The sequence below is a fragment of the Sphaerodactylus townsendi genome, linkage group LG06, assembly GCF_021028975.2.
Source record: "Sphaerodactylus townsendi isolate TG3544 linkage group LG06, MPM_Stown_v2.3, whole genome shotgun sequence".
Lineage (NCBI taxonomy): Eukaryota > Metazoa > Chordata > Lepidosauria > Squamata > Sphaerodactylidae > Sphaerodactylus > Sphaerodactylus townsendi.
In genome coordinates this window covers 46,794,589-46,818,339 of record NC_059430.1, presented here as the reverse complement: position 1 = coordinate 46,818,339, position 23,751 = coordinate 46,794,589, and the positions used below count along the sequence as shown (strand labels likewise).

The 23,751-nt window shown below is 40.5% G+C and overlaps 1 protein-coding gene across 1 annotated transcript in view; it reads left to right on the top strand.

The window, feature by feature from the left end:
- The first annotated feature begins 1,534 nt into the window (after nucleotides 1-1,534).
- CFAP54 (cilia and flagella associated protein 54) overlaps nucleotides 1,535-23,751 on the top strand; it is a 177,571-nt gene continuing 155,354 nt past the window's right edge. The window contains exons 1-13 of the mRNA XM_048500704.1: nucleotides 1,535-1,734; nucleotides 4,610-4,715; nucleotides 6,597-6,743; nucleotides 11,235-11,406; nucleotides 12,349-12,407; nucleotides 14,551-14,694; nucleotides 15,334-15,444; nucleotides 15,526-15,627; nucleotides 16,004-16,202; nucleotides 17,693-17,773; nucleotides 19,579-19,691; nucleotides 20,654-20,825; nucleotides 21,495-21,571. Coding sequence (XP_048356661.1) covers nucleotides 1,535-1,734; nucleotides 4,610-4,715; nucleotides 6,597-6,743; nucleotides 11,235-11,406; nucleotides 12,349-12,407; nucleotides 14,551-14,694; nucleotides 15,334-15,444; nucleotides 15,526-15,627; nucleotides 16,004-16,202; nucleotides 17,693-17,773; nucleotides 19,579-19,691; nucleotides 20,654-20,825; nucleotides 21,495-21,571 — 1,683 coding nt within the window. The remainder of the gene's footprint in view (nucleotides 1,735-4,609; nucleotides 4,716-6,596; nucleotides 6,744-11,234; nucleotides 11,407-12,348; nucleotides 12,408-14,550; nucleotides 14,695-15,333; nucleotides 15,445-15,525; nucleotides 15,628-16,003; nucleotides 16,203-17,692; nucleotides 17,774-19,578; nucleotides 19,692-20,653; nucleotides 20,826-21,494; nucleotides 21,572-23,751) is intronic.

Sequence of the window (23,751 nt, the reverse complement as noted above, 5' to 3'; positions counted from 1 at the left end):
TAACTTGGACAACTGGATACTTTTTTCTCTATCAGGGGCAACTCTAACCATTCTTGCCCAACTGCCACCATTCTATTCAGAACCTGCAGTGTGCTGTAATATTGAAAGAATGCTATCACTGCAGTAGGCAGGGGGAGATATAATACAAGTTGTTAGCAATGGCCAAATCTTGTTGGAGTCTTACCCTGTCTTGAGCAAACGCTGCCAGACCACACAAAGATGAACCTATTTCAAGTAGATGGTGCAACTGATGTTTGACATTCTCACTGAAAACAATAGAAACATATTACTTGAACCTATTTTTGTTCTTTGTCACTAAAATTGAAAACCTGGCCCTGGAGCAAATTATCAGAGTTACCATTTAAACCATTACAGAGAAAGGACATATACAATGTGTTTCGACACTTAACTTGGTTATCTGCCATTGTTATAATAACGTATTGTGAATAATAATCTACTTTAATTTGCAAATCTAACTAGTAGCATGCATGGATTATTCTGACCCGATGGAATCTTACAGAAGGATGTGGCACACTATGACACAAACGGAAAGGTGAAGCGGGCCTCTGTAGGATATAACATTCCACTCATTAAGAGCCCAGAAAAAATTATCAATAAATTGCGAACAAAAACATACAAACAAGTACTTAATAAATTAAATGCACAACATAATAACCACAGTATTTAAGAAGCTGTAAATATTTAATAAATTGGAATAAATAACACTTTTGAGTTATAAATACATCAATGTCTTCTTCACCCAAACAGGTTTAGATGTCAAGACACACTTATACAATAGGAAAATATATCTCCTGCCACGTGTACAATCGGTACGCACATTACAGTCAAGCAAATACAAGCTGTGTACACTATACACATTGGTTCTGGTGGGTTTTTCGGGCTATGTAGCCATGGTCTGGTGGATTTTGTTCCTAACGTTTCGCCTGCATCTGTGGCTGCCACCCAAACACTTAATGATTGGTTCCCCACCCTGGGACATGGACAATATACCACACTAAATTTTCCCTTCTCACTTAGACACAATGTGAAACAGACTTTTCTCTGTGATGCACCTCTAAATATGCCAGCCACAGATGCAGGCAAAACGTTAGGAACAAAATCCACCAGACCACGGCCAGGCAACCCGTTGAATCCGGCCGTGAAAGCCTTCTACAATACCATACACATTGCTTTTCTTCGTATGCAGAAGCAGTAATTCTTCACATGCTCAGCAGAATGTGCGATTTAAACCCAACATTCACCCTGGTATTTGTTTGCTGCCTTTTTCATGCACACCTTTGGTGGACGTATGTATAATATGCATACACTGCAGACCATTGCAGTAACAACCTACCGCAGGGACGCAAACCTCCCAAGCCACACCAGTGCGCAGGCGCAGGCAACCGGCGAGAGCGGGTCCCCACTTCGCAAGCTTGCCTCTTGCGGCTCCGCCCCCTCTCCATGGCTGCTCTTGCTCGGTCTGTTACCCCGTTTCCTAGCAACCGTGCGCGTGCTGCTTCTTGGGGAAGCCACCATGGCCGAAGGTCCTAAAGCCCCGGCCAGGAACCCTTTTCGACCTCCCGAACCTCCTGCTGTCTTTTATGGGTCGCTGGATCCGGGGAACCCGGTGGTGGCTAGATTTGAGAAAGACCTGAATGAGTGCCTGACCTTCTTGCGGCGAAACCGGGAAGCGGAGAATGCCGGCTCCAAGTCGCAGGAGCTGCACAGGCGAGGGTAACCGGGTTGGGGGCTCCATTTCCGCAGATCCGAGTGACAAACGCTTTGCTGCCACCCATCGGATGGCTCAGCTCGCTAACTATTACCATCATACGGTGGTGCAAAGCTTGCACAGGGTTCAGCATCCCCGCCTCACTTGTTTGTTTTTATGGGTTAAAACCCGGGTCCTCTTAATAAATGGGGCAATAACTTCTCGTCCGGTTCTTGAACGCTTCTCCCATAGGCATAAATTCAACCAGCTAAATGTTTCCCATCTCCATGTTTAGGAAACTGTTCACAAAATGTCATGTCTTCTCAGTAGTTAGAAAAATGATGAATTATTCAGCGGGAACTTATGTCATTTCCATGCCAGGGAAATTCTGATGGTCGAATTTCTGCCTGTAATACTTATGGAGTGGAATGATAATAGGGTTACCAGCACACCTGGAGGGAAAACCATGCTGCCCCTTTAACAGAGGCTTAATGTGCGAAAATGGGAAGCTGAAGCTTTTCATGGCATGGACGCAAATTAACATAATCTAGTAATATTTAGGGATGCCAGGATGGACTGGGAATCCCTGGGTTACATAGCTCATCTCCAGACCGTAGGGATCAGTTGCCCTGGAGAAAATGGATGCTTTGGAGGGTGAACTCTTAGCACTGTGGTCTTTTCCCCCAGGTTCCAGTTTGAGCATGTTCCTTCTACATAACACTAGCTCTGTTAGCTGTGCAGAATGGTCACATGAACACCACTTATTTGTTTTATTAGGCAAGTTGCAGTAACATTTGCTCCTGGATTGTCATTCTAAAAACATTTAAACTACTTAGGACCTTCTTTTTGTATTTGTGTGTAGTAACTTTCTGCTAGAGGTATACAGGCTTTTAACCTTCTGTACTCTGAAGAACATAAGAGGCAGTTATTGGAGAGCTTAAAGTGTCAGACTAGAACCAGACTAGACCAAAGTTCAGATCTCTGCTCTGCCATGAAAACTTGCTGTGTGACTTGGGACCAGTCCCTCTCTCTCAGTCTAACCTAGCTAAGAGGGATATTGTGAGGATAAAATTGGTGAAAAGGAGAATGAAGTTGTAAACTGCTATGGGTCTCTTTAAAGAGAAAATCAGATCTCTCTCTCTCTCTCTCTCTCTCTCTCTCTCTCTCTCTCTCTCTCTCTCATACCCTGGCCTTTCTCAGAAAGTTGGTCTGAGGGTGGCTTCCAGCAATCAATATGTACAAATACAATATAAAGTTAAAACATAGGATTAAAACCATATTACTAATCATTAAAATATGACATCCTAATTTCACACATTCTATATATGGATTTAGAAACAGTTGTGGGCACATGACCAACAATAATCTGGAAGTCACCAGCCTTCAGAGGCGTATATATTAGAAATGTCAGCAACACCTGGCTCTGGGCGTTTCCACTCCCAAGTTCCTCCCACCCCTATGGCTCACTTGAGCCGAGGGGCAGCAGCAGTCAGGGGGGCGGCAGCAGTGATAGGCTCACAGCTTGCCACCCCCCACTGGCTGCTGCTTCCCCCCCCCAACCTCCATCAACGGTGGTCCTGCTGCCTCACCTTCGGCCTCTTGTGGGGCTGGGCCAAGGGGTGCCCAGCGGGCCTGTGGAAGGCTTTGGTCTGTGGGGGGGCATGGAGTTTTTGTTGAGTCGTGGCTGATAGTCATTGAAGAATCTATCCTTCATCAATTTGTCTAAAGCATTTGCTTAGAGAAAGTACCTTCACAGTTAATTCTACAATGCTGTTAGATCTTGGTTACTCAGTGGGAATATGCAGCAGTATTCTTATTGAGAATTTTGAAAGGACATTGCTTATAGGTATGATTGAACCATAGATTTTTGGGTGACTCCTACAGCATCACCCCAATGTAATGATGTCACTTCTGTTTTTACCAGTAGTGACCTTTTACATTGGCACAATACTGGTGCCTCCCATTTTCTCACACCAGCCTTGTGAATGCAGTGGAGAATGCAGGTGGGAATGGTGAGAGTTTCCTGCTATAGCAGGATATCTGGCCTCCCTATGTCTAGGTGCCTCAGCAGTATCAACCTCCTATTTTGTAACTGGTTATGAAGTTTTAATGATACCTTGGAAAATGTAGTTCCCACCAGAACAGGAAGGCCTGTTCTCCAGCCTGCTCGGTTTCCTAAAGTAAGTGTGGGGGGGGGGCGCTGCAGGGGGGGCACAATAGGGGAATCTCACTGGCCCCCCTATGGCACTCCCCCCCCAAGAGCTTCACCTATTTTAGAAAACTGAACAGGCTGCAGAACAGGCCTTCCTGTTCTGGTGGGAACTACAGGAGACCCTTTGCTTGTGACTATCTGATCTGCTTTATTGTTTCTGATTTTGTTAGTTATATTTAAGTTCAATATCTCTACACTGTTTCTAATGAATCAATTCAAATATAGTACAAGACTTGCAGATTTCCCAAATTTTAATGGTTTACAAACTAATATATTACATAAATATACCAAATAAATGTTGATAACTATATCAAATGTATTTCAGATATCTTAAGATAAAAATACTCCAGTCTGAATGCAAATCGTTGGGACATTATTCAATCAGACAGTCGCTAAGCTCTCTGCTGCAATGCAAACCAGGAGACTTACATCTTTCTAAATTTGAGTCACTCCCCAAAATGGGTTATTACAGAAGACTTGGTCTCACCATCATGCAAAGCAGGACTCCTAATAAAAATACTTTATGTCATCAGAGGCCCAAAATCAAACTAATTTTGATTTTGTTTATAATGTCAGAAATTTCAGGGGATCTTGAAAAAAGATGCCATAGCACATTTTCTCATTTTTAACTTGGTAAGACAGTTGCCATCATTTAGTTCTGTAAGATATTATAATTTTGTTTTGTTTAGATCAACAACTTTGTTTAATGTTTGGAACAAGTACAAGTACCGATTTCCAGACTGGTATTACAAAGAAAAACTTGTGAAAGTTGGTGATCAGCTCATGGAAATAAAAGTAAGATATGCTTTTGTTACATTGCGTCTGGGGAAATTAATGTTGTGACACCAACCAAAATGTGAATAATTGCTTACTGGATTTTTTTTTCTGTTGCTGAGGATCATGCATCTGTTGAAGTGGGCTCTAATTTGTTATTAATATGGTAGAATAGAATTGGTGAGATCTGAGTTCAGATGCCCATTTTGTTATGTGACTCACTGGGATTGCATTTCAGTACCCATTTACATGGGAATAAGCACTATTGAAATAATTGAGCATTGTATGAATGTGAGTGCCATCAAACTGCTTCCAACTTACGACAACCCTAAATGAATTAATGTCTCCAAAATGCCCTGTCATTAACAACCTTGTTAAACTGGGAGGAATGACCATATATGTTTAGAAGGATGGTATAAAACCCTAATATATTAATGTCTCACTCAATGTTTATGGCACAATGCACCTCTAAGATATCACAAAATACTTTGTGGCAACAAGCTAAAATGGATTCTTCTCTGGAAATTATCTCATTTTGATAATACATGGTTAAAAGCAGTTTGAAGTTGTAAAGAAGAAGTGATACTAGCAGCAGATAATGTATTAATAGCTTAGTCATGTAATTGTTACTTGCTGCTTTTCTAATATGTATATGATAATTAATTATTATTGCAGAGCCTGTATGTCAGCTGGTTAACATGTATAGCACAATAAACTGTGCAGTGCACTGCAGTCGTCAGAGCAGCATCCACTTCCACCATAGAAACAGAAGTTGCTAATAAATAGTTCCAGTAAATAAATCTTAATATATTGGGGCTCGGACAAAGAGTAGCTTTCATATTTTCCGTCAGTTTCTTTATTCCAATGAGCCCTTCTGCGGCATGGTGATTCAGTAGGTAACATTTTAACTCCTGAGTCAGAAAATAGAACAGTAGCCAGGCAAGGGATGTTTATTGCAATAAATTTCTGTGCCAATTAATTCCTCCTTTTCAGTAATACAGATTTTATACAAACACAGCCAGGGCCTGGTTTTCTTTAATTAAAACTCCATGCAATTTTTTTTACGACTTGTGTATCATATTCAGTACAGGTGTCTAAACAGCATTTGCAGTTATTCTAATGGTTGTACATGGTTGTTGCTTCTTTTTTAAACACTGCTATGTATTCAGTTTCCATTTGATCAGGAAGTGGTTGCAGTGTAGTAGCAGTGATCTACATGTATAATTGAGAAGCAGAAGGAGAAAATTGATGCAGAAGGAGAAATTAAGAACTGCCAACATTGCTATGTCCATTGCATTGTCAAAGGCTTTCATAGCCAGAAAGCCGGGGGGTTTCTGGACTGTGTGGCTGTGGTCTAGTTGTTTTTGTTCTAACATTTCATCTGCATCTGTGACTGGCATCTTCAGTGACCCTCTTTCTACCAATGCTCTCAAACAAATACAGCACAAGAAATTACTTGGCTTCTTCTGAGTCCCTATAAGAAAAGCATATAAGTGCCCCAGGAGTGCAAATCCACCAGGGCAGTGGTGCACCATTCCCAAGATCAGATTCCCCCCTCCCCCTTTGGATGGGGCTTTCACAAACTTTAACTGTGGCTGTTCCTTTTTTTGATATTGGTTATCTATTTTTTGATGATATCCAGATTGGATTACTGTAATTCACATTAGGTGGGATTTCCCTGGAAGTTGTTTAAAAGCTTCAAGTAATGCAAAATGCAGAAGCAAAATTGCAGGCTGCCATGGGTCACTCATCATTATTTAATAATTTGAGAATGTTACATTAGTGGTTCTTGATCAGATTTTCTCTTAAATCTTGATCAGTGGTTCAGATTTTCTCTTAAATGTTTTATAGCAGATAGTTTAAATGCAAATGAACATGTAACTCACCTGTGTTTGTTTCCAGGAATATAAGCTGGCCCTTGTAATGTGCTATGGGCAGTATCTTCAATTGATCAGTACCACAGACATCAACATGCCTGAATTAGATGTGCACCAGTTTCACTCTAGTTTTTTCCCAAATGGAGTTAGAGATAAAACAGCTGCAGTTACAGTAAGTATTGACAAAATATATTTTAAACTGTTTAATTTAGCTCATGTAGCACCTTAGAGACCAGCAAGATTTTCAGGGTTTAAGCTTCTAGGAGTGAAAACTCCCTTCATTGGATTTCAGAGGGAGCTTTGATTCTTGGAAGCTCAGGCCCTGAAAAATTTGTTAGTCTCTAAAGTGCTACTGGGATCGAATCTAGCTTTTCCATTACAGACCAACATGACTACCTTCTGAAACTATTTTCAGACTATGGTATTTTGCTCATAATTTTACCATTTGAGCAGTAGCCATTGACATTAAGTATCCAAAAACCATATACATTAAGTATCCAAAAAACATGCTTTGCATTTCTATTTGTTTAGAAAGTGTGTATGTATGCCCCCTCTCCAGACTCCTGCTTGAGCCAGTTCACAGAATAAAATAATAAAATATAATCATAAAAGCAACACTATAAATAAGAAACAGCCACTTTAAAAAGGTATCAGTAAGAAACAGCTGCTTAAAGGAGATATTGTATAAACAGGAAATAACAAAACAGTTAAAAATAGAATCTCTTGGTTAATAAACAAATTTGTTCTTCAAATGTAGAACTGTTGGAATTTTCAATTAACTTTGGTAATGCCATGCTAAGGACTTGTATACAGTGGTTTTTAGAGCTCCCATATGAAGATTTTATGCAGTTTAAGATCAGATTTTACCAGCATCTTCATGCAGGTATGAAAAATGAAAATGCTTATTTGTATTTCCATTATCATGTTGTACTTCTTACATTTTCTGTCTCTGTCATAGTGAGGATTTTTCATTTATTTTTATTAATTAACTAGCGGGGCCCGGCCACGCATTGCTGTGGAAATTGTCCTTCTCATCACAGTCTGCAACCCACACAGATGTCCATGCAGGTCCAATGATCCGCAGCGTAGCCTTTTGGGGTGGTCAAATGGAATCCCTCTTTCCCTTTTCAATTCACATTGTTATATGGTAGTGTCTTGTTTTTTTAGTATAAGGTAACCCTTTCCATTCCACAATACCAGGAGCCTCTGGGTCCAGGAGTGCTTGAATCCATCTGTCCATGAGGCTGGTTGACACGCACAGTCCTGGCTTGGGGAAGGCAGAACTGGGAAAACAGAGCTATCCCAGCTCGAACGGCAGCAGAGGCAGGGTGGTGGAGAAGGCGCTCAGGATCGTGGGCTGGGGCTCCTGGTCTGCCTGTAATGAGGGCCCGCACTTGGCGCAAAGAAGTGGAGCCAGTAGTGTTGGTTCGCCCCCACACCACGGATTGTCTAAGAAGAAAAAGGCAAACTCCAGCTCGCTTTTAGTAAAAGGGAGCTGTGGGCGAATATGGGTGGGAGGAAGTGGGTAAAGTGGGTGGTTGGATGCGGAGGGGTAGGCAGGAGTGGAGGTGTGTGGAGAGGGGATGAGCTGGATGTGTATGAGAGTATGTGTGTTGTTTGGTAGCAGTGGGTGAGGCACAGAGAGTGAAAGTTACCTGCGTGTGAGGGGGGAACCCCACCTGACTTCTCACTCAGCAAAGTGCGTATGTGTTTCCCTAACTTCCACTTTCGTATTACCTACCAGTATTACCTGCTTCTACTGTTTTCAACTGCTCATCTCTTGGCCATCTGCAATCTAACATCAGGTGGGTAAGGGCATACCAACCCCTCAGGCCACAGACATGCTGCACGAACATTCTAAGAAGGACAGTTAAACACAACCAGCTTCATGGCCTGGTGCACCAGGAAAAAGATGTTTTACCTGGCTCAGGTATTGAATTTAAGCAATGTGAATATCGGAAAACCTGCCTGCATTGGAAAGGCACGTTGAGTGAAAATGTGAAAGCAATCCATCCAGCGGTTTCGGAGTTAGAGCACAACTCACAAATGGACGGTTTGCTTTTTATATATATAGATATCATTAACATCATTTAAAAGTTTTGACATTTTGATACGTTCTGATATAATTTGAGACATTGTCACTCAGTTCTGACCCCTTTTCTCCAATCCAGCCATATTTCTTGCTTTTACCCACACCAGACATTTCCCTCATTAGGACCAAGGGCCATTTATCAGTTCAGCCATACATTTCCAGTGCAGCAAATCTTCCCTTGGGAATGCTTTAAATCAGTGGTGGCAAACCTATGGCACAGGTGCCAGAGGTGGCACTCAGAGCCCTCTCTGTGGACACGCGCAAACAGAGTCACCCCCCCCCCACATCTAGGCTGGCCTGGGCCGTTGGGCTCGATTATTAGCATTAAACCTAAGACCTAATTTTGGGGAAGCAGTGTAGGTAACCCTGTTAAGCCCTGTTAAACCCCACTGATTTTCATGGAAAGAAGTAAAGCGTGATCCTTTACCTGGGAGTAAGCACAGTTGCTGCCAATGGGGCTTGCTTCTGAGTAAACCCTCCTAGGGTCAGGATTCATCCGTTGGAAGAGTTGCACGGTTGCTTCAAAACAAAGCCACCAACTACCACCAAGTTTACTCCTGAGTAACGCACGCCTCGGAGCCAACCAGTTTTTCTAAACTAAAACCTCAGTGTTCAGGTTAAATTGCCGTGTTGGCACTTTGCAATAAATAAATGGATCTTGGGTTGCCATTTGGGCACTTGGTCTTGGAAAGGTTCGCCATCACTGCTTTAAATGTTATCACACAAACCTTGTTGGTGTGCTTCTCCAAATCTGCATGAGTTGATCATTGAATATGGTCATTATTAATGGTTCCACTGGAGGCCTCAGAACAGCTGGAACCATCTGGATGCTCAGTCTTTAACTTTGGCCTCATTCTTGCATCTTCTCACAAAATCCGATCAAGTTCCTTACATAAAGGACAAGTAGCAGGGGCATTGCCAAGACCAGTTGTTCTGAGCAGCCACCCATTTGTATTCCTACCTCATTGCTTTGGTTTTTGTCCTTCACTCCACAGTTTAGTGGTTATGCCCCATGGAGGGCATCTGCTTTGCAATCTTCTCAAATACATCAGTGTCCTTTTAGCAGGATATCAGTACTTCCTGCACCTTCTCACCCCAGATAGACTGATAGACTGAGATAGACTGAGAGTTTCCCTCTTGCTCCAGGAAGCCCTCCCCCTATGACCATTGCTGCTATGAGAAGACATTTTTTTTGGCAATGATTGCTTCCAATGAAGAGAACAAAACAGGACAGAAAATGGTAGTTCTGATTGTTTAATTGGACAGTGTTAATTTCTGTGTTCCAAATTTGCCTCCTACAATGTTCCGTTTCCCTATTGGAGGATGTTTGCATTTCCCCTGGCTATTGGCTATGGTCTTGTGCCACAGCAGTTCCCTGATCAGTTGGTAATTGCTGAGAACTGTAAGGAAAAGGAAAGAAACATGCCCATTCTCAAATTCTAAAACAAAATGGCTACTGAAAAGGAGTTTTTGGGATAAATTCCTGGAAAAGACGCATTTAAACGGTACTCTGTGTTCATAGTGATATCTTACAGCAACATTAGTGCAATCCTTCAAGGAAAAAAACTAAAAATTAATTCTAACAAAGTTGCTGATAAAAAAGGGTATTTAACATTAACATTGGTATTTAATTGTTAAATTGGTTTTTAACAGTAACATTACTCCACTATTACAACACCAAAACACAGGGCCAGAGTGAGGGGGAACTGTGCCCGGGGCACATGTGTGCCTTGCGCTCCTGCCATGCCCACGCCATGCCACGCCCACGCACTGGGGTGCGCCTGGTCATTGTGCACCCCCTGTTCCCTTGGCACTACGCCACTGCCAAAACACTATATAAAATACATTACCAAAATGAAAAATTCAAATAAAATAAATTTCACTAGTTATATATGTTCAATTAAACACCACAATTGCAACCAGTTGGTGGAGGAAGAGGGAGAATTATAATGGATAAATCATTTTCAGAAATCATTCACATTGTATGCCATTGAAGAACATTCAAAACCATAACTGCCTTTAAGACCATGATGAGGAAAATTGATGAAGACAGGTATGATGCTGTATTTCAGCATTATAGCACTGTTGAAATATTTTTTTAAAAAGCAAAGTAATGTCAGAATTTGTTGCAAATAATTTAAATTGCTTGGCAATTGAGGAAGGTGAACAGGACAGCTGAGGAAAGGACGGAAAGCAGGCTTTGGGGAAGAAATGGTGACATAAAGTTGAGTCCCAAAAATGGGCAGCAAAAAAAAAAGAGAGAAATTTTACATTAGCAATGTAGCCTATCTTGATCAGCAGCAAAAAATGCAAAGTAAAACTGCAGAAAATTCAAACCTACTGTTGGAGACGCCTAAACATGTGCAGGAAAAAAGCAAAACCTGAAGCAGTATGGGAACAAAACTAATGGGAATAATATAGGTATTCAGAAAAGGTCAGGGTGAAGGTGATAGGAAGAAGGGGAAAGGGGCTGCTAAGTTAATAGCTGTGAAACTAAGGCCAGTTAGAGAAGACATTCCTCATGCCTAGTTGAAGCATTCCTTCACTTAAATGTATTATGATTTATTTTAGCTCCATGTGTTGCAAGCAAGAAATGTTTGCATGTACCGAATGGTATGCCACGATGACAAGGATCTTCTTAATCAGGAGTCTTTGAAATCATGTTTCACCATCTTGACCATATTTCAACTCATCATGCAGATCACTCTGCCGCATGAGCATTTGTGTTGGATTGTCTATAATGGTATGTTGCTCCTTTCCCCTTCCTCCTGCACTTTTAAATATAATTTACATGTTCACCCTGAGAAATAGTTTTTGAGTAAATTCTCCAATTTAAGAAGTGTTTTTACTTTTGTAAGCTCTTCAGTCTTCTTCAGACTGAAACTTATGAAGAAGTTTGCTAATTTTTGTTGCATTTTGTGTTGAGCTTTTGCTGTAAAGCAAATGACTGCTTATGTGCATACTTCAGTGCAAACAAATAAATATTGAAAATGTAGAAATGTTAAATTAAAAACTGATATGAATAAGCATTAAATACTTTTGTTTGGGGACACTTTATATATGTAGGCAATGTAGTTCTTAAAGCTTAGAAATAAACCCTAACTTCTTCAAGCTAGCCTGATTTTATGAGACTGCTCAACCAATTAATAATCATTCTGTGTAAGTGCTGTGCATATTGCTTAGAGATGTTCTATATATTTTTATTCATTATGTTTGATAGATTTTTCCTCAAAAAAGCATTTTATTTTTAAAAATTGATTTAAATTTAAAAAATCCAAGTTTTTTATTTTGTTTTTTAAAAAATTGTTGATTTTTATCCACCCTGATACAAACAAGTACGTACTGACAAATTAGAAAATTGGTGGCAGCTTAGATATACCTGGGTTATGTTTCGTTTTTCCCTGGCAGGTACTTATAGGCTGGGTGGGGCCAAAAGTGATTAAGAAGATATCATCCAAGGGAAGAGTGCTGTTAATTTTGTTCTTAATCTGTGGCTCACAGACTGTGGGGGGATTAGGAATCCTCTTTGATGAGGGCCAGCCTCAATTTGTTTCTGCTTACTTGCATTACTTGTTTAAATGGACGGACTCTGTTTTGACTTTTGTTCAGTTTTGGTCCAGTGAAAAGTCAGCATATAAATTACATATATATTAAACATATTAAAATAATATATTTGCTCTTACAGGTACAATTTATATTTATACCATATGTAGACATTTGATGACTGTTGGTCAATCTGCTAAGGTATGGCAACATGAACTGGAAATTTTTATCTCTTCAAACTGTATGTCAAAACGAATAGAAATAGTAATGGGCTGCATTAGTGGCCACTCTAGATTTTTTGGGTGTTGCCTCTTTGAAGAGAAAAAGAGATAGAGGCTTGAGCTTTATGTTAGTGAGCAGAGTCATTATCCTATGACCAGATAAACTGCTCAGGTCTCCAGTTAAAATCAACATTTTATAAGGATTTGTTTATTTATTTATAAGGATTTTACAGAATTGTGAACTCTATATTGTAAATATTGGTGGGATTTAACCCCCCACCCATGAGCTAGTCTCCAGTTAAAATCAACATTTTGTAAGGATTTGTTTGTTATTTGTAAGGATTTTACAGAATTGTGAACTTTATATTGTAAATATAAGCCTTACCAGTTAGTATTTTGTATTTGTACTCAACCAAAAATTTGGATTAAAATAAAATATTATACAAGCAGATAAATATTGATTAGATCCAACAGTGTAAATAAAGATATGTGCTAATAAATTGCCACTCTGAATATAATGTGTCTCATTCTGCTATGGATGATTTTTCTACAAGATGATTTAAGTTAAGCTATAGTGCCATCAAGTGGTTTTTTAAAATACTGAAATAGTTATGTGACTTTTACAACTTTGCCAAAATCTGAGTGCTTAGAAAGTCAGTGATAGGTGGGTTGCAGGGAAAAAGCCTTGCAATTAAGGTCCACAAACGTTTCTAGCCTATTTACCTACATATTGGCATTTTAATATATGTCATACACTAAAAGTCTGACTCTGCGCAAAAAAAAGGACAAAAAAATCTTCCAGTTTATAAATTGTTCCCCTCTTGGACATCTGGCCAAGATTCTTCCTTATGACAGGACAGTAGGCAAGTCGCTTTTAAAACCCTGCGCTATGTTTGCTTACTTTAGCCTCCAGTTAAGATCTGATGATGCTAACTAGGGGAAAAAACTGTCCAGAACTGCATCTAATATAAGATAGGCAGCTACTTGTACTGTACAACATGCAGAAATGCTTTGCACAAAAAGCAGCCCAGTTTAAACAGAACTCTTCAAAGTCCCAAGGTAAAATGCTTTTGCCTTAGACTGCAGCACATTTAAATGTTGCAATGTAGTGAGTTTGTATTTTTGTTTGCTTTTGAGCATAAACAGCAATCTCCCTTAGTAAAATTGCTTAAAACTGCTGTCCAATGATGCTGCAGCCACTGTTTTGGACTCTGCCACCTCTCCAGGACCACCCCCACCCACACACCCACACACCCACCCACCCACACATACACACACACTGAGCTGTGGAAGGCTGTTACAGGGGGAGGGAGAGCAGGGTTGGTGGGCCCAAAGATGAACAGGGGAGGGTGGCAGCAGTGAGAGAGATCGGCAAGCTGGTGGGGGCCTGAAAAGCCCAGGCTGCATTCAGGCCCCATGGTCCACACCTCCCTGCATTCAGGCCCCATGGTCCACACCTCCCTGCAAGGCCCAATGTCCGAACCCACACCCAGCACTACTGCAGGCAGTGGTTGGAGAGGGCCCTGCCTTTCCTGGGCATAAGAGGAGAGGAGGGGCAGCAAGCTGGGAGCCCAATTAGGGCCCTAGTTGGGTCCAACAGATGGCTTGTGCCCCAATAGGGAGAGGTATCTCAAAGGGAAGGACTGAAAGGGGATAGGATAAGAGCCAGCCCAGGAGCGAGGCAGTGGAAGGAGAGCAGAGGAAGAAGGAAACGAGATAGTGACAGCAAGTGTAAGGGGGGGAGAGAAAGTAGTTGGTGATAGAAGGCAGTCCTACTCAGGGGGGCTTAGCAGCCCTAGGCAGCAAGCCATTGCCCAGGCCCATGCTGCCCTCTCTGGCCAGCTGCCTGAGGCCACTCATTGTGAACCAACAGCCAACCAGGCTCAATCCACGGGTCTGACTTGCATGAGTGACCATTCCCCAGCCACTGGAAGCAAGGGCAAGCTAACCATCATCTGGGAAAGAGGAAGGAGGGACAGCACATCCAGCAGGGTTTGGCCAGGACTGGGAGTGCCCCCATAGTTACCAGTTTGATATTTCATTATATAACATGCAACAATCAGATTAGTATACACTGTTGTATAATATGATGGCTTAATTTGTAGTTGGATTGTCTTTAACAGGTGCTGGAATATTTACTGTGGTCCTGTGTATGTATGGAGTCATCCGTTCCACTTTTAGCTGTACATTACTTGACATGGAGGACCACACTTTATGCTGCTGTTTGCCAGTGTTACTATGACTGCCATTTGGGCATTTATGGAGAGGTACCAATTTACTATTGTGCAACATATTTCAGTTTTTATTAAAAGTTATACAAGATTTATGGGAAAACAAACTGGTCTTAGGAGTTTCTGTTAAGATCTGTACGAAGAGTGCTTTCTTACCTTTGTGTTATTTGTGTAGAACAGAAGAAAAATGTTATTGAAAACTGTCCTTGAGTATCACCAAATAGTATTATGGATCCTGGGGAATACAGAGTAATTTTGATTCAGCTGTGATAAGGGACCAGTTGATCCTTTTCCATATATTTATGGCTGGTTGTGTCTGTATGTTTAGTTTCCAGCTGATGTCTTTGTCCTGTCTCTAGCCTACTTCTATCCCAGTTTATTAATCAGTCTCCCTGGTTGGTGTTCCCTGTTCCATTCACAGCTTTGCTCCCTGTCCTTGTTTATCTGTATTCTCTGTTTTAAGCATTTAATCATAGAATGATCATCTAGATTTTAAGTATTATTGATGGGACCTGTTTCACTATTTGGAAGCTAACTTTAGGATCGGCATAGGAAATCTGAATGCTCGAAGACAGCTGGTCTCAAGTAGGCAATTATTAGCATTCCTTTTCTTTCACCACCCCACTAGTGTTATGCTAAAATAATCTCTTATATGCATATATTTGTATTCTGTAGGTATTTGCACGCCGTGGTCTGAGCAAAATTGATGAACTAAAACAAATGGAAAACATGAGTTCGTCATTAAGCATGGAAACAAAGCAAATATTCAAAGAAGCCACTGTGAAGGTACAAATATTTTATGCCAACTATATATTTAAACAGATAGATTATATAAACATTTCCATTTTTACCTCTCTTTTGGATTAGATGGCTGCAATGATCTTAAAAAGATCTGCATTTGAACCCAGAAGAAAACCAAAAGGGTTTATTCGACCAAGAGTGAAAACTAATATAAGAGAGTCACAATATGTAAGTTTTGGTGTTTTGTAGCAGTTTTTAAAAAAATTATTTGTGTTCAGTAGTTTTAAGATTCTGCACAAATGCATACACAAATTTGGGAATGATTTCTACAGAGCCCCACAAATTTATTTTCTTTAAAAATTCTGGTTCATGAGGGCTTGTTTCATATTATGAATACAGTATCAATAAACATAACTTTCCTTGAAGAACTTGTATAATAATTTATATACATTTTATTGAACATTGACACTGTATTTTTATGGAATAACTTTTCAGCCTTGATGATTTTACATATTGTATTATGGGGGTGGGGACAGGATGTACTGTATAATGATGTATTTGAAATGCAAGAGGTTCCTGATGTTCTGTTTTTGGTTTATTTCAGCTGCCATGGCCTCGTTCAATTACAGAAAGACTACTACTGGAATTTTTTGACTGTAATTCGTCTCATTTTTTTGCTATATTGGAAGCTCTGTTTGATATAAATAGGAGGACACTGATGCCTGGCCCTCCTATTCCTGATGAAATAGAAATTCGTGATGTGGTTTCAGAGCTCTTTTTTGCCGGCGTGGACATTGTTTCAGGTAATTGAATAAAAATGATACTTTTAGAAAATCGTCTAAAGAAAGAAGAAATGACAATAGTACATAAGGAAAACCAAACTTATTCCTTTTATTCCTTTTAACCAATGTTGGAGGTACTGAACAGGGCAGTCATGTACAAAGTTACTCCAGTCTAAATACATTCATTGCAAAGGGGCAGTGGTGTAGCTACCACAGGACGGGGTGGGGACAGGTGCCCTGGGAGGGCACCGTTGAAGTTGTGGGCATTCCTCCTCCTTCCCTCGCCCCGCCTGCCCAGCCCAGCAGAGACTGCTGCTGGGCCAGCCTTGCCCGGCCAGGGCAGGTAGAGGCTGCTTCGCATGCCCCTGCCCAGCCCCACCCAGGCCCTGCCCAGCTAAGGTAAGTGGGAGGGGTGCAGGGGAAGGCAGGGTGGGGGCACAGGGTGGTGGCGCGGGGGAAGTGGGGCACAGGGGGGAGGGGCCCATGGTGGCCTTCAGCTGCCTCTATTTTCCCTAGCTACACCCCTGCAAAGGGCTCACACTAGAATAGTGTGTAAATTTAACTTTGTGATTTATGACTTAAACCTTAAGCAGCATGAGCAGAGCCATGCTAGAGGAAGGCAACTTCCCTGTCGCCCTTTTTCAATACACCTTTCTTTGCTCCACAAAGTTGTACTCTGATAGGTCAGTGGACTTGAAGCAACAGTCTAGGGAGCAAATTAGGAATAGACTGTAAGCTGTAGAACTGGATCTGATTCCCAGCTCTTCTACATGAAGCCTACTGGGTGACCTTGGGTCAGCCACAGTTCTCTCAGAACTCTTTCAGTCCATTTAGAGGCAGGCAAAACACCTCTAACCTTTGCATTCCTTGATGGTAAGTCAGCTGTGATGGTAAGTCAGCATTCCTATGGTAAGTCAGCTGTGACTTGATAGCGCTTTACATAAATAGGTATGTAGGGCCTACTGCATATAAAAGAGCTTGCTGGCTTTGTTGTGTCATATCAGATTCTACCACAAACTGCCTGCATGAGGGAAAAACTCCCATGTTAATGTTGGGTAAATGCTATGAAGAAATTGAAATCTCCCCTCTCCACAGATACCTGTGTTAAATGCAGATCAGAATCAGACAAAAGTGACTAGAATCCTTGGTGGTGATGGTTATTTTCTTGTGCTTTTCAACCCACCCATGCATTTCTGGCTCATGTTTTGGTTGATAATATAGAATGTGTGGTTGTCTCCAGTGTGACGGTTTTAGCAAGCAGATACATTAGGGATGTCAAAAGACTAGCCGTTTTAGCAGGCATTACACAACTGAAAGGCCATGGTCTGGGAAACAATAATGAATCTGAGTGAGCTAGCTTACTTTAAAATAGCTATTGAATTGTTATTGGAAAACAACCTGTTAAAAACTGACATGTAAGAAATGAATATCAAAAGTATAGTACTTTTAATGTATTAAAAACAAATCTAACTGTTCAAATGGAAAGAATTAACAAGGTAGCTCTTTTAAAGGTGGTGTGTTTGGAGTCTCATCCTCTGACCATCCTGGTGTAATAACTGCATCATCATCTCTTATGGAGCTAATATTAGCAGGTAAATTAATTATTTCTATTCTTAAGGAATGTCTTAGGCCATTTTTAAACATTCTGCTGCATGGAAACATTTCCCCTATGGTGAGCTTCTTCTTCTAGCTTTTTATACACAAGGTTTTTTCATTCATGTTCCTTTGAAATGAATGGCCATTTTATGTAACCACTTAGCTAGACAATTTTTTCCCTTCCAGATTAGACCATGGCCTGATAGGATCAATTTACTGATTGCTCCTCTGTTTGTAGGAGGGAATGCGTACCTGTCTACTCTCCCCTCCCAATCTAACTCAGCAGACTCAGCGACTTGGGGGTTTGATTTTTTCTAAAATTAAAGCCAAACCTGAATAATACTTGTTCTATTCCCCCAGCGGTCTAATACTAGGTGCCGTGCACTTGGCCAGAACAGACTCATAGACAAATAAGTAACAGTTCAAAAACAGTTTAATAGTATTGAAAGTTTAGGACTCTGACTCCTCCCATGAAGGAGCCCTCTCCCATGAAGTCTAACTAATAAAGAATACTTACGATGCTGGAAACCATTGGAGATTATTTTAAGAGCTTGCAGGCACCAATTCTTCCTTAACTTGCTTCCAAGAAAGTCTGCTCTACTTCTTGCTGCTTCTGAGTTCTCCACAGTGTCCTCTAACTGGACTCTGTTTTTCCAGCAATCCTGTTGAAACTTCCTTACTTTGAGTTCTATGGATCTCTAACACCTTACATGTAACATCTTAGACGTCTGAGTTAGGGACCTTGGTGAGTTCCGCAGGGCCTGTAAGACGGAGCTATTCCACCAGGCTTTTAGAGGGGCCGGCCGCGGTTCTACCGCCCCCCGCTGAAACTGAAGCTGCCTGTTTTTCCATCATGGTTGGGCTCTGACTCCATCTTGGGCCCTGCCTATTCCCTCCCCTTTCTTTTGGCCTTTAGATTTGTCCCTAAACACAAATGGGAAGCCAGTGCAGATCTTTTAGTACAGTGGTGATATGATCCCTGAATCCTGCCCTGATGGTAGCTTGGCTGCTGCTTTTTTGGGCCTGCTGAAGTTTCTAGAGGTTACAACAGAGGTATTCACTCCGTGGGTCTTGGAGAACAACATTTGCAGTTTCCATCATCCAAGAGGCATATGACTACTGTATGTTTTGCCCACCACCCTGAACCATAATATAGAACTATAATATAACTTTTTAAATCAGCTGAGTACTTTTCAACAGATAAAGTTGTCTCTCCCCACTGCAGTGCCGCTGAATTTTAACAAGTCCATGTGTATCTGGAGTGAGGAAAGGGGCTTGTAAATTAGTGATCTGATGCAAAAGAGTATGCAAGTTCTTTAGACCCGTTTTTAGTCCATATGTTACAAAATAAATGCTTCCCTATAATCAAAGTCCCCTTCAAATTTTACTGTACTTCTGCAGTGGGCAGAACCTCTGTTCATGTTAAATTTTCTACTTGCAAGAAGGCTTGTTTGAGGGATTAATATTCAGCAGTGGTGCTCATCACCTGATTCAGCTACATTTATTGACTGGACCTCGTATGCAGAAGCCCTACATTTCCACAATCTTGGTATTATTGTCACACACAAGTTGTGCTGTGTTTTTAAAATAAAGCTATTAACTTTATCTTTGGGACATAATAAATTATTCCAATTCCAAAGAGAAATAGTGCTCAAGACAGCCATAGGTGGAATGTCAAAAAGTCACGTGTCACTTGTTTCTAATGTTGTGTAAATCAGTAGATTAATACTTACAACTTAGTTGCTTAAAAGTGTAATGTTTTGCAGTCTTAATTTTTCTACATTTTGGATTATGGTTGTAGGGAAGAATTCTGTTACTGGTGAAGCTACCTTGAGGTTTATAAAGATGGCTTTCAGCTATGAAGAATGGGATGCATTTGATCAAGCTGCTGGACTGTTTTATACTTTTATTAAGGTAACTTAATGTACGGTATCAGAATTTTTTAATTTACCGTATATACTCATGTATAAGTCGAATTTTTCAGCACATTTTTAATGCTGAAAAAGCTCCCCTCAACTTATATGTGGGTCATTAAAATTTTGTGTGTGTTTTTACTTTGCTGGCCAGCAGGGGGTGCAATTTTTATGCTAGAGGAACCAAAATTTCAGGGTACCCTCAGAAGACTCTCCTGATGATACCAGCCAAGTTTGGTAAAGTTTGGTTTAGGGGTCCAAAGTTATGGACCCCCAAAGGAGGTGCCCCCATTCCCCATTGTTTTCAATGGGAGCTATTAATAGATGGGGCTACCCTTTTGAGGGTCCATAACTTTGGACCCTCTGAACCAAACCTCACCACACCTGGCTGGTCTCATCAGGAGAGTCTCTTTATGATACCAGCCAGGTTTGGTGAGGTTTGGGTCAGGGGATCCAAAGTTATTGACCCCCAAAGGGGATGCCCCATCCCCCATTGTTTACAATGGAAGCTAATAGTAGATTTTTCATTTCTGATAATATCCCTCTTAAAATCTAAGTTGGGTTACATTTGGACATACAGATGATGATGAGGAATCCAGTTTTGAAGGATTTTAACTCTTGTGTTTTAGCTTGGTTGCTGGTTGAGCTAAGGTTTTTGTACTTTTAAAGTTATTGTTGATACCATATTGTTCTTGTTGACCCTCTTTTCCACTTACAGAGCCAGTTTACTGTTTTTCTTTGAAATAAATATTCAAAAACATTTAACCTACTGATGCCTCAATTGATGCTGCATTTCCCACCCTTGACTTATACGCAAGTCAATAAGTTTTCCCAGTTTTTTGTGGTAAAATTAGGTGCCTTGACTTATATGCGGGTCGACTTATACACGAGTATATACGGTACATTTTTTGAACACATTGAGGCCCATATAAACTCTCCTTATTTCTCTAAATATTTGTTAAGAGTCAAGATAATTCAGTTTGGAAGAAGGCAGAAGCAGAACTGAAATTACTTCTTATAATGCAGTCTTTACTATCTCCACGAAAACCAAGGCATAATTTGTGTGTCCAGGAAAATAATATCAGAGATGTAGTTTTTGCTCGAAGCTCAAGGAAAAAAGCCATGGCTTTTCAAGGTGTGTCATTGTTATCTTTCAGCTGAAATAGTTTATATTAGTTAGTGATTTCATTAAGACATTTTAGTACAAAATCATAATAACATTTTTATAAAGTACCCTCTATGGTTCACTGTAACTATAATAAAAAATAAGCTACTACTTGACATTTCCCTAAACAGTTCTAACACTGTAAATTCTATTTGCAGGTGTTACTGTTGGTGCCCTTGAAGTATTGTTATATTAGACCATGTGACATATCATTACAGAAATTATTGTTCAAATCTTCTGTACTTTATTCGTTGATAGTCTATTTTGCCTATACAGCCTATACAGCCTATACAGTTTATACAACCAGACTATTCTTTAGCAGGGAGAAATTGGGGGGAAAATTATTATTTTCTATATATTTCTTGTATGGAAGTGATTTCTTATTAATGTCACCTGACACATAATTTTTTTTGAAGATTTTGCACCATCATGTTTTTTCTGCCACCTTTAAATACCAGCTAATGGAGAATGTACTTGATTTTAACTACTGGTACTTCATAGTTTGAAATGTCAGCCGACATAGTTTTATTTTAAGTTTAATTTAAATTGTATTTTATGAAACTGACTGCTTTAATTCAAAGAATTCTCCCTCCACCCCACTCCCCACCCAATGTTGTCAACAAATTACAACTGGAAAAGCATCAGGAAAAGCCGGAGAAACTATTGATGATGTTTTTCGATTGGCAAAGACACTGTATTTCATCATCTGTAAAGAGGTATAGTAAAGTATTTAGAGATCATATGCTCAATAAATTAAAATCAAGATTAGATGCATATTGTTACAAAAACTAATATGTAGACATTATATCAGTTTTTAAAAAGCTGATCTCTGGGATTCTGTGCACTTACTGATTGCCATTCGTTCCATAGGGCGGTTTTCCTATGGTTTTCTGTTTACACAAGAGATAGAGTCACTCACACAGTTTTCAGGTCCATGCAGCAGACACAACCATGTCCATAACAACATCTTTTATTTGCAATGAAGGCAGCTTTTACAATCATCAGTATTAGCCACAAGAACTAGAAACTGAAACCAAGAGTTCCACCCAGTAAAACCAAAATAAATGACAGCGATAACAGGGGAAGAACAGAAACTTTTATACATACATGCACAATTCATGTACTATGGTAGCAGAACCCCCTTTGCCTACATTGTTTGCATTTTACAAGGGTCCTTTTTCTTATCTAAAGTACTCCTGCCAGTCCAACAGGGACAAAAGTTTAAATCCTGCATGCCTTGTTGTTTTCATGCAAACTCCCCCCCTTTTTTTCCTGGTGTCTGATAAACCAGTCCTTTGTTTCAGTGATGGACCTGCAGCATCAAAAACACACAAGAACACACAAAGCCCTTCTGATAATTTGTAAATAGTGACCAGGAGAGCTCTATGGGTAGGCTGCCTCCCCCCACCTTTTTCCCTGGCGTCTGATAGCTCAATAGCCCACTCCCTTGCTCCAACACACCCACACACAAAACCCCAAAGCAGGAAAAACTGCTGTTGGGTGAGCTGGGGAAGGCAGGAAGGAGAAACAAAACCCAGATTTACACTTCCTGTTTAGCTGTTTTGCTTCATGGGGAAAAGCAAAGCAATAGGAAAGGTTGTATTTTGCCACCATTCGGAAACCACGCAGTTTCTATGTGGTAGATTTGGAAAGGGCAAAAAGTGATGCATAAAGGAAAGACTAGCTGATTGTAAGGCAGAATGCAAGTGGATAAGTAGTCTCGTTTTAATACTCTAAAAGGCAACATAACACTGCCAAAGAAAGCAGATAGCTTTAAAAAACAAAAAACCATTCAAGGAGGAGAACAGACATTATCACTAAAGAACTTTGACGTAATAGGATTTTGTAGAAAAGGCAGAAGCAGATGTGGCCTGCTAGCTGTGTGTATCATCCATATCTTTGAAATGAGCCGTACAAGTTCAGATAGGCACCATTACTAATGAGTTGCTAATATGAACCCAATGACATAAATGACAAACACAGTACAAACTATATGTTTTTGAAGTGTAAGGTTGATCCATAATTACATCTTAAATCCTTTAAATGCAAAACTGTGAAATAAGTTGGTGCCAGTCTCTCCGAACTGTTTGAAATGAAATAACATGCACAAGGACTAGGATAGTTATTGGAAAATATAGGCTATAACAGGTGTTCAATGTGTGTTTCCAGTAACGTGGTACTGTTGGCAGGCGCCAGCTCAGGCATGGCCAGACAGGCCAGAATCCAGGTGGGATTAAGGAAGACGTAGTCAAGACCAGCTAGAGTCAGGGCAGGCTGCAGGCAAAAGTATAGTCCAAAACAGTCCAGAGTCAGGCAGCAGGCAAAGTTGTGGTCAAGGTAGTCCAAGGTCAAGGCTCAGGCAAGAGATCAGATAGGTTGGGAGTCAAGAGGAGGAAGACCAGGCACATGGAGCTTACCAGAAAGTACACTTGTTGCACCCAACCGAAGCCAAACCCAAGGTAGGGTTTATATAGGAAGTTCTGGTTACTGAGACTGGGATCATGCAAGGACTCAGTCCTCCTCAGATGCCTCCATTTTGCAGAATTTTCTGCCATACCTAGCAGCAACGCGAGCACTTTTCCTTTTGCTTGAAACCTTGACGTTACCTATCAGTTATAAATAAAATCTTACTTTGTTTGAAGAAACATTGGAATCCTACCCTGTTTTCCTTAGGACCACGCAGGCCATCCACTTTGCCTTATCAGCTTGTACACACTACCAAAAGGAGATAAACGGTTTTTAAGGAATTTATATTCCTGGTGGCAGCTACCATATGGGGAAGAATTAAGGGAACAAATATTAGGTGTCACGTATATATTTATTTATAAAGAAAAAAAGAGTGGTCATTGCATTTGGTGGCTGCGGGTGGAAGGGTCACCACACTCTCTATCCTGCC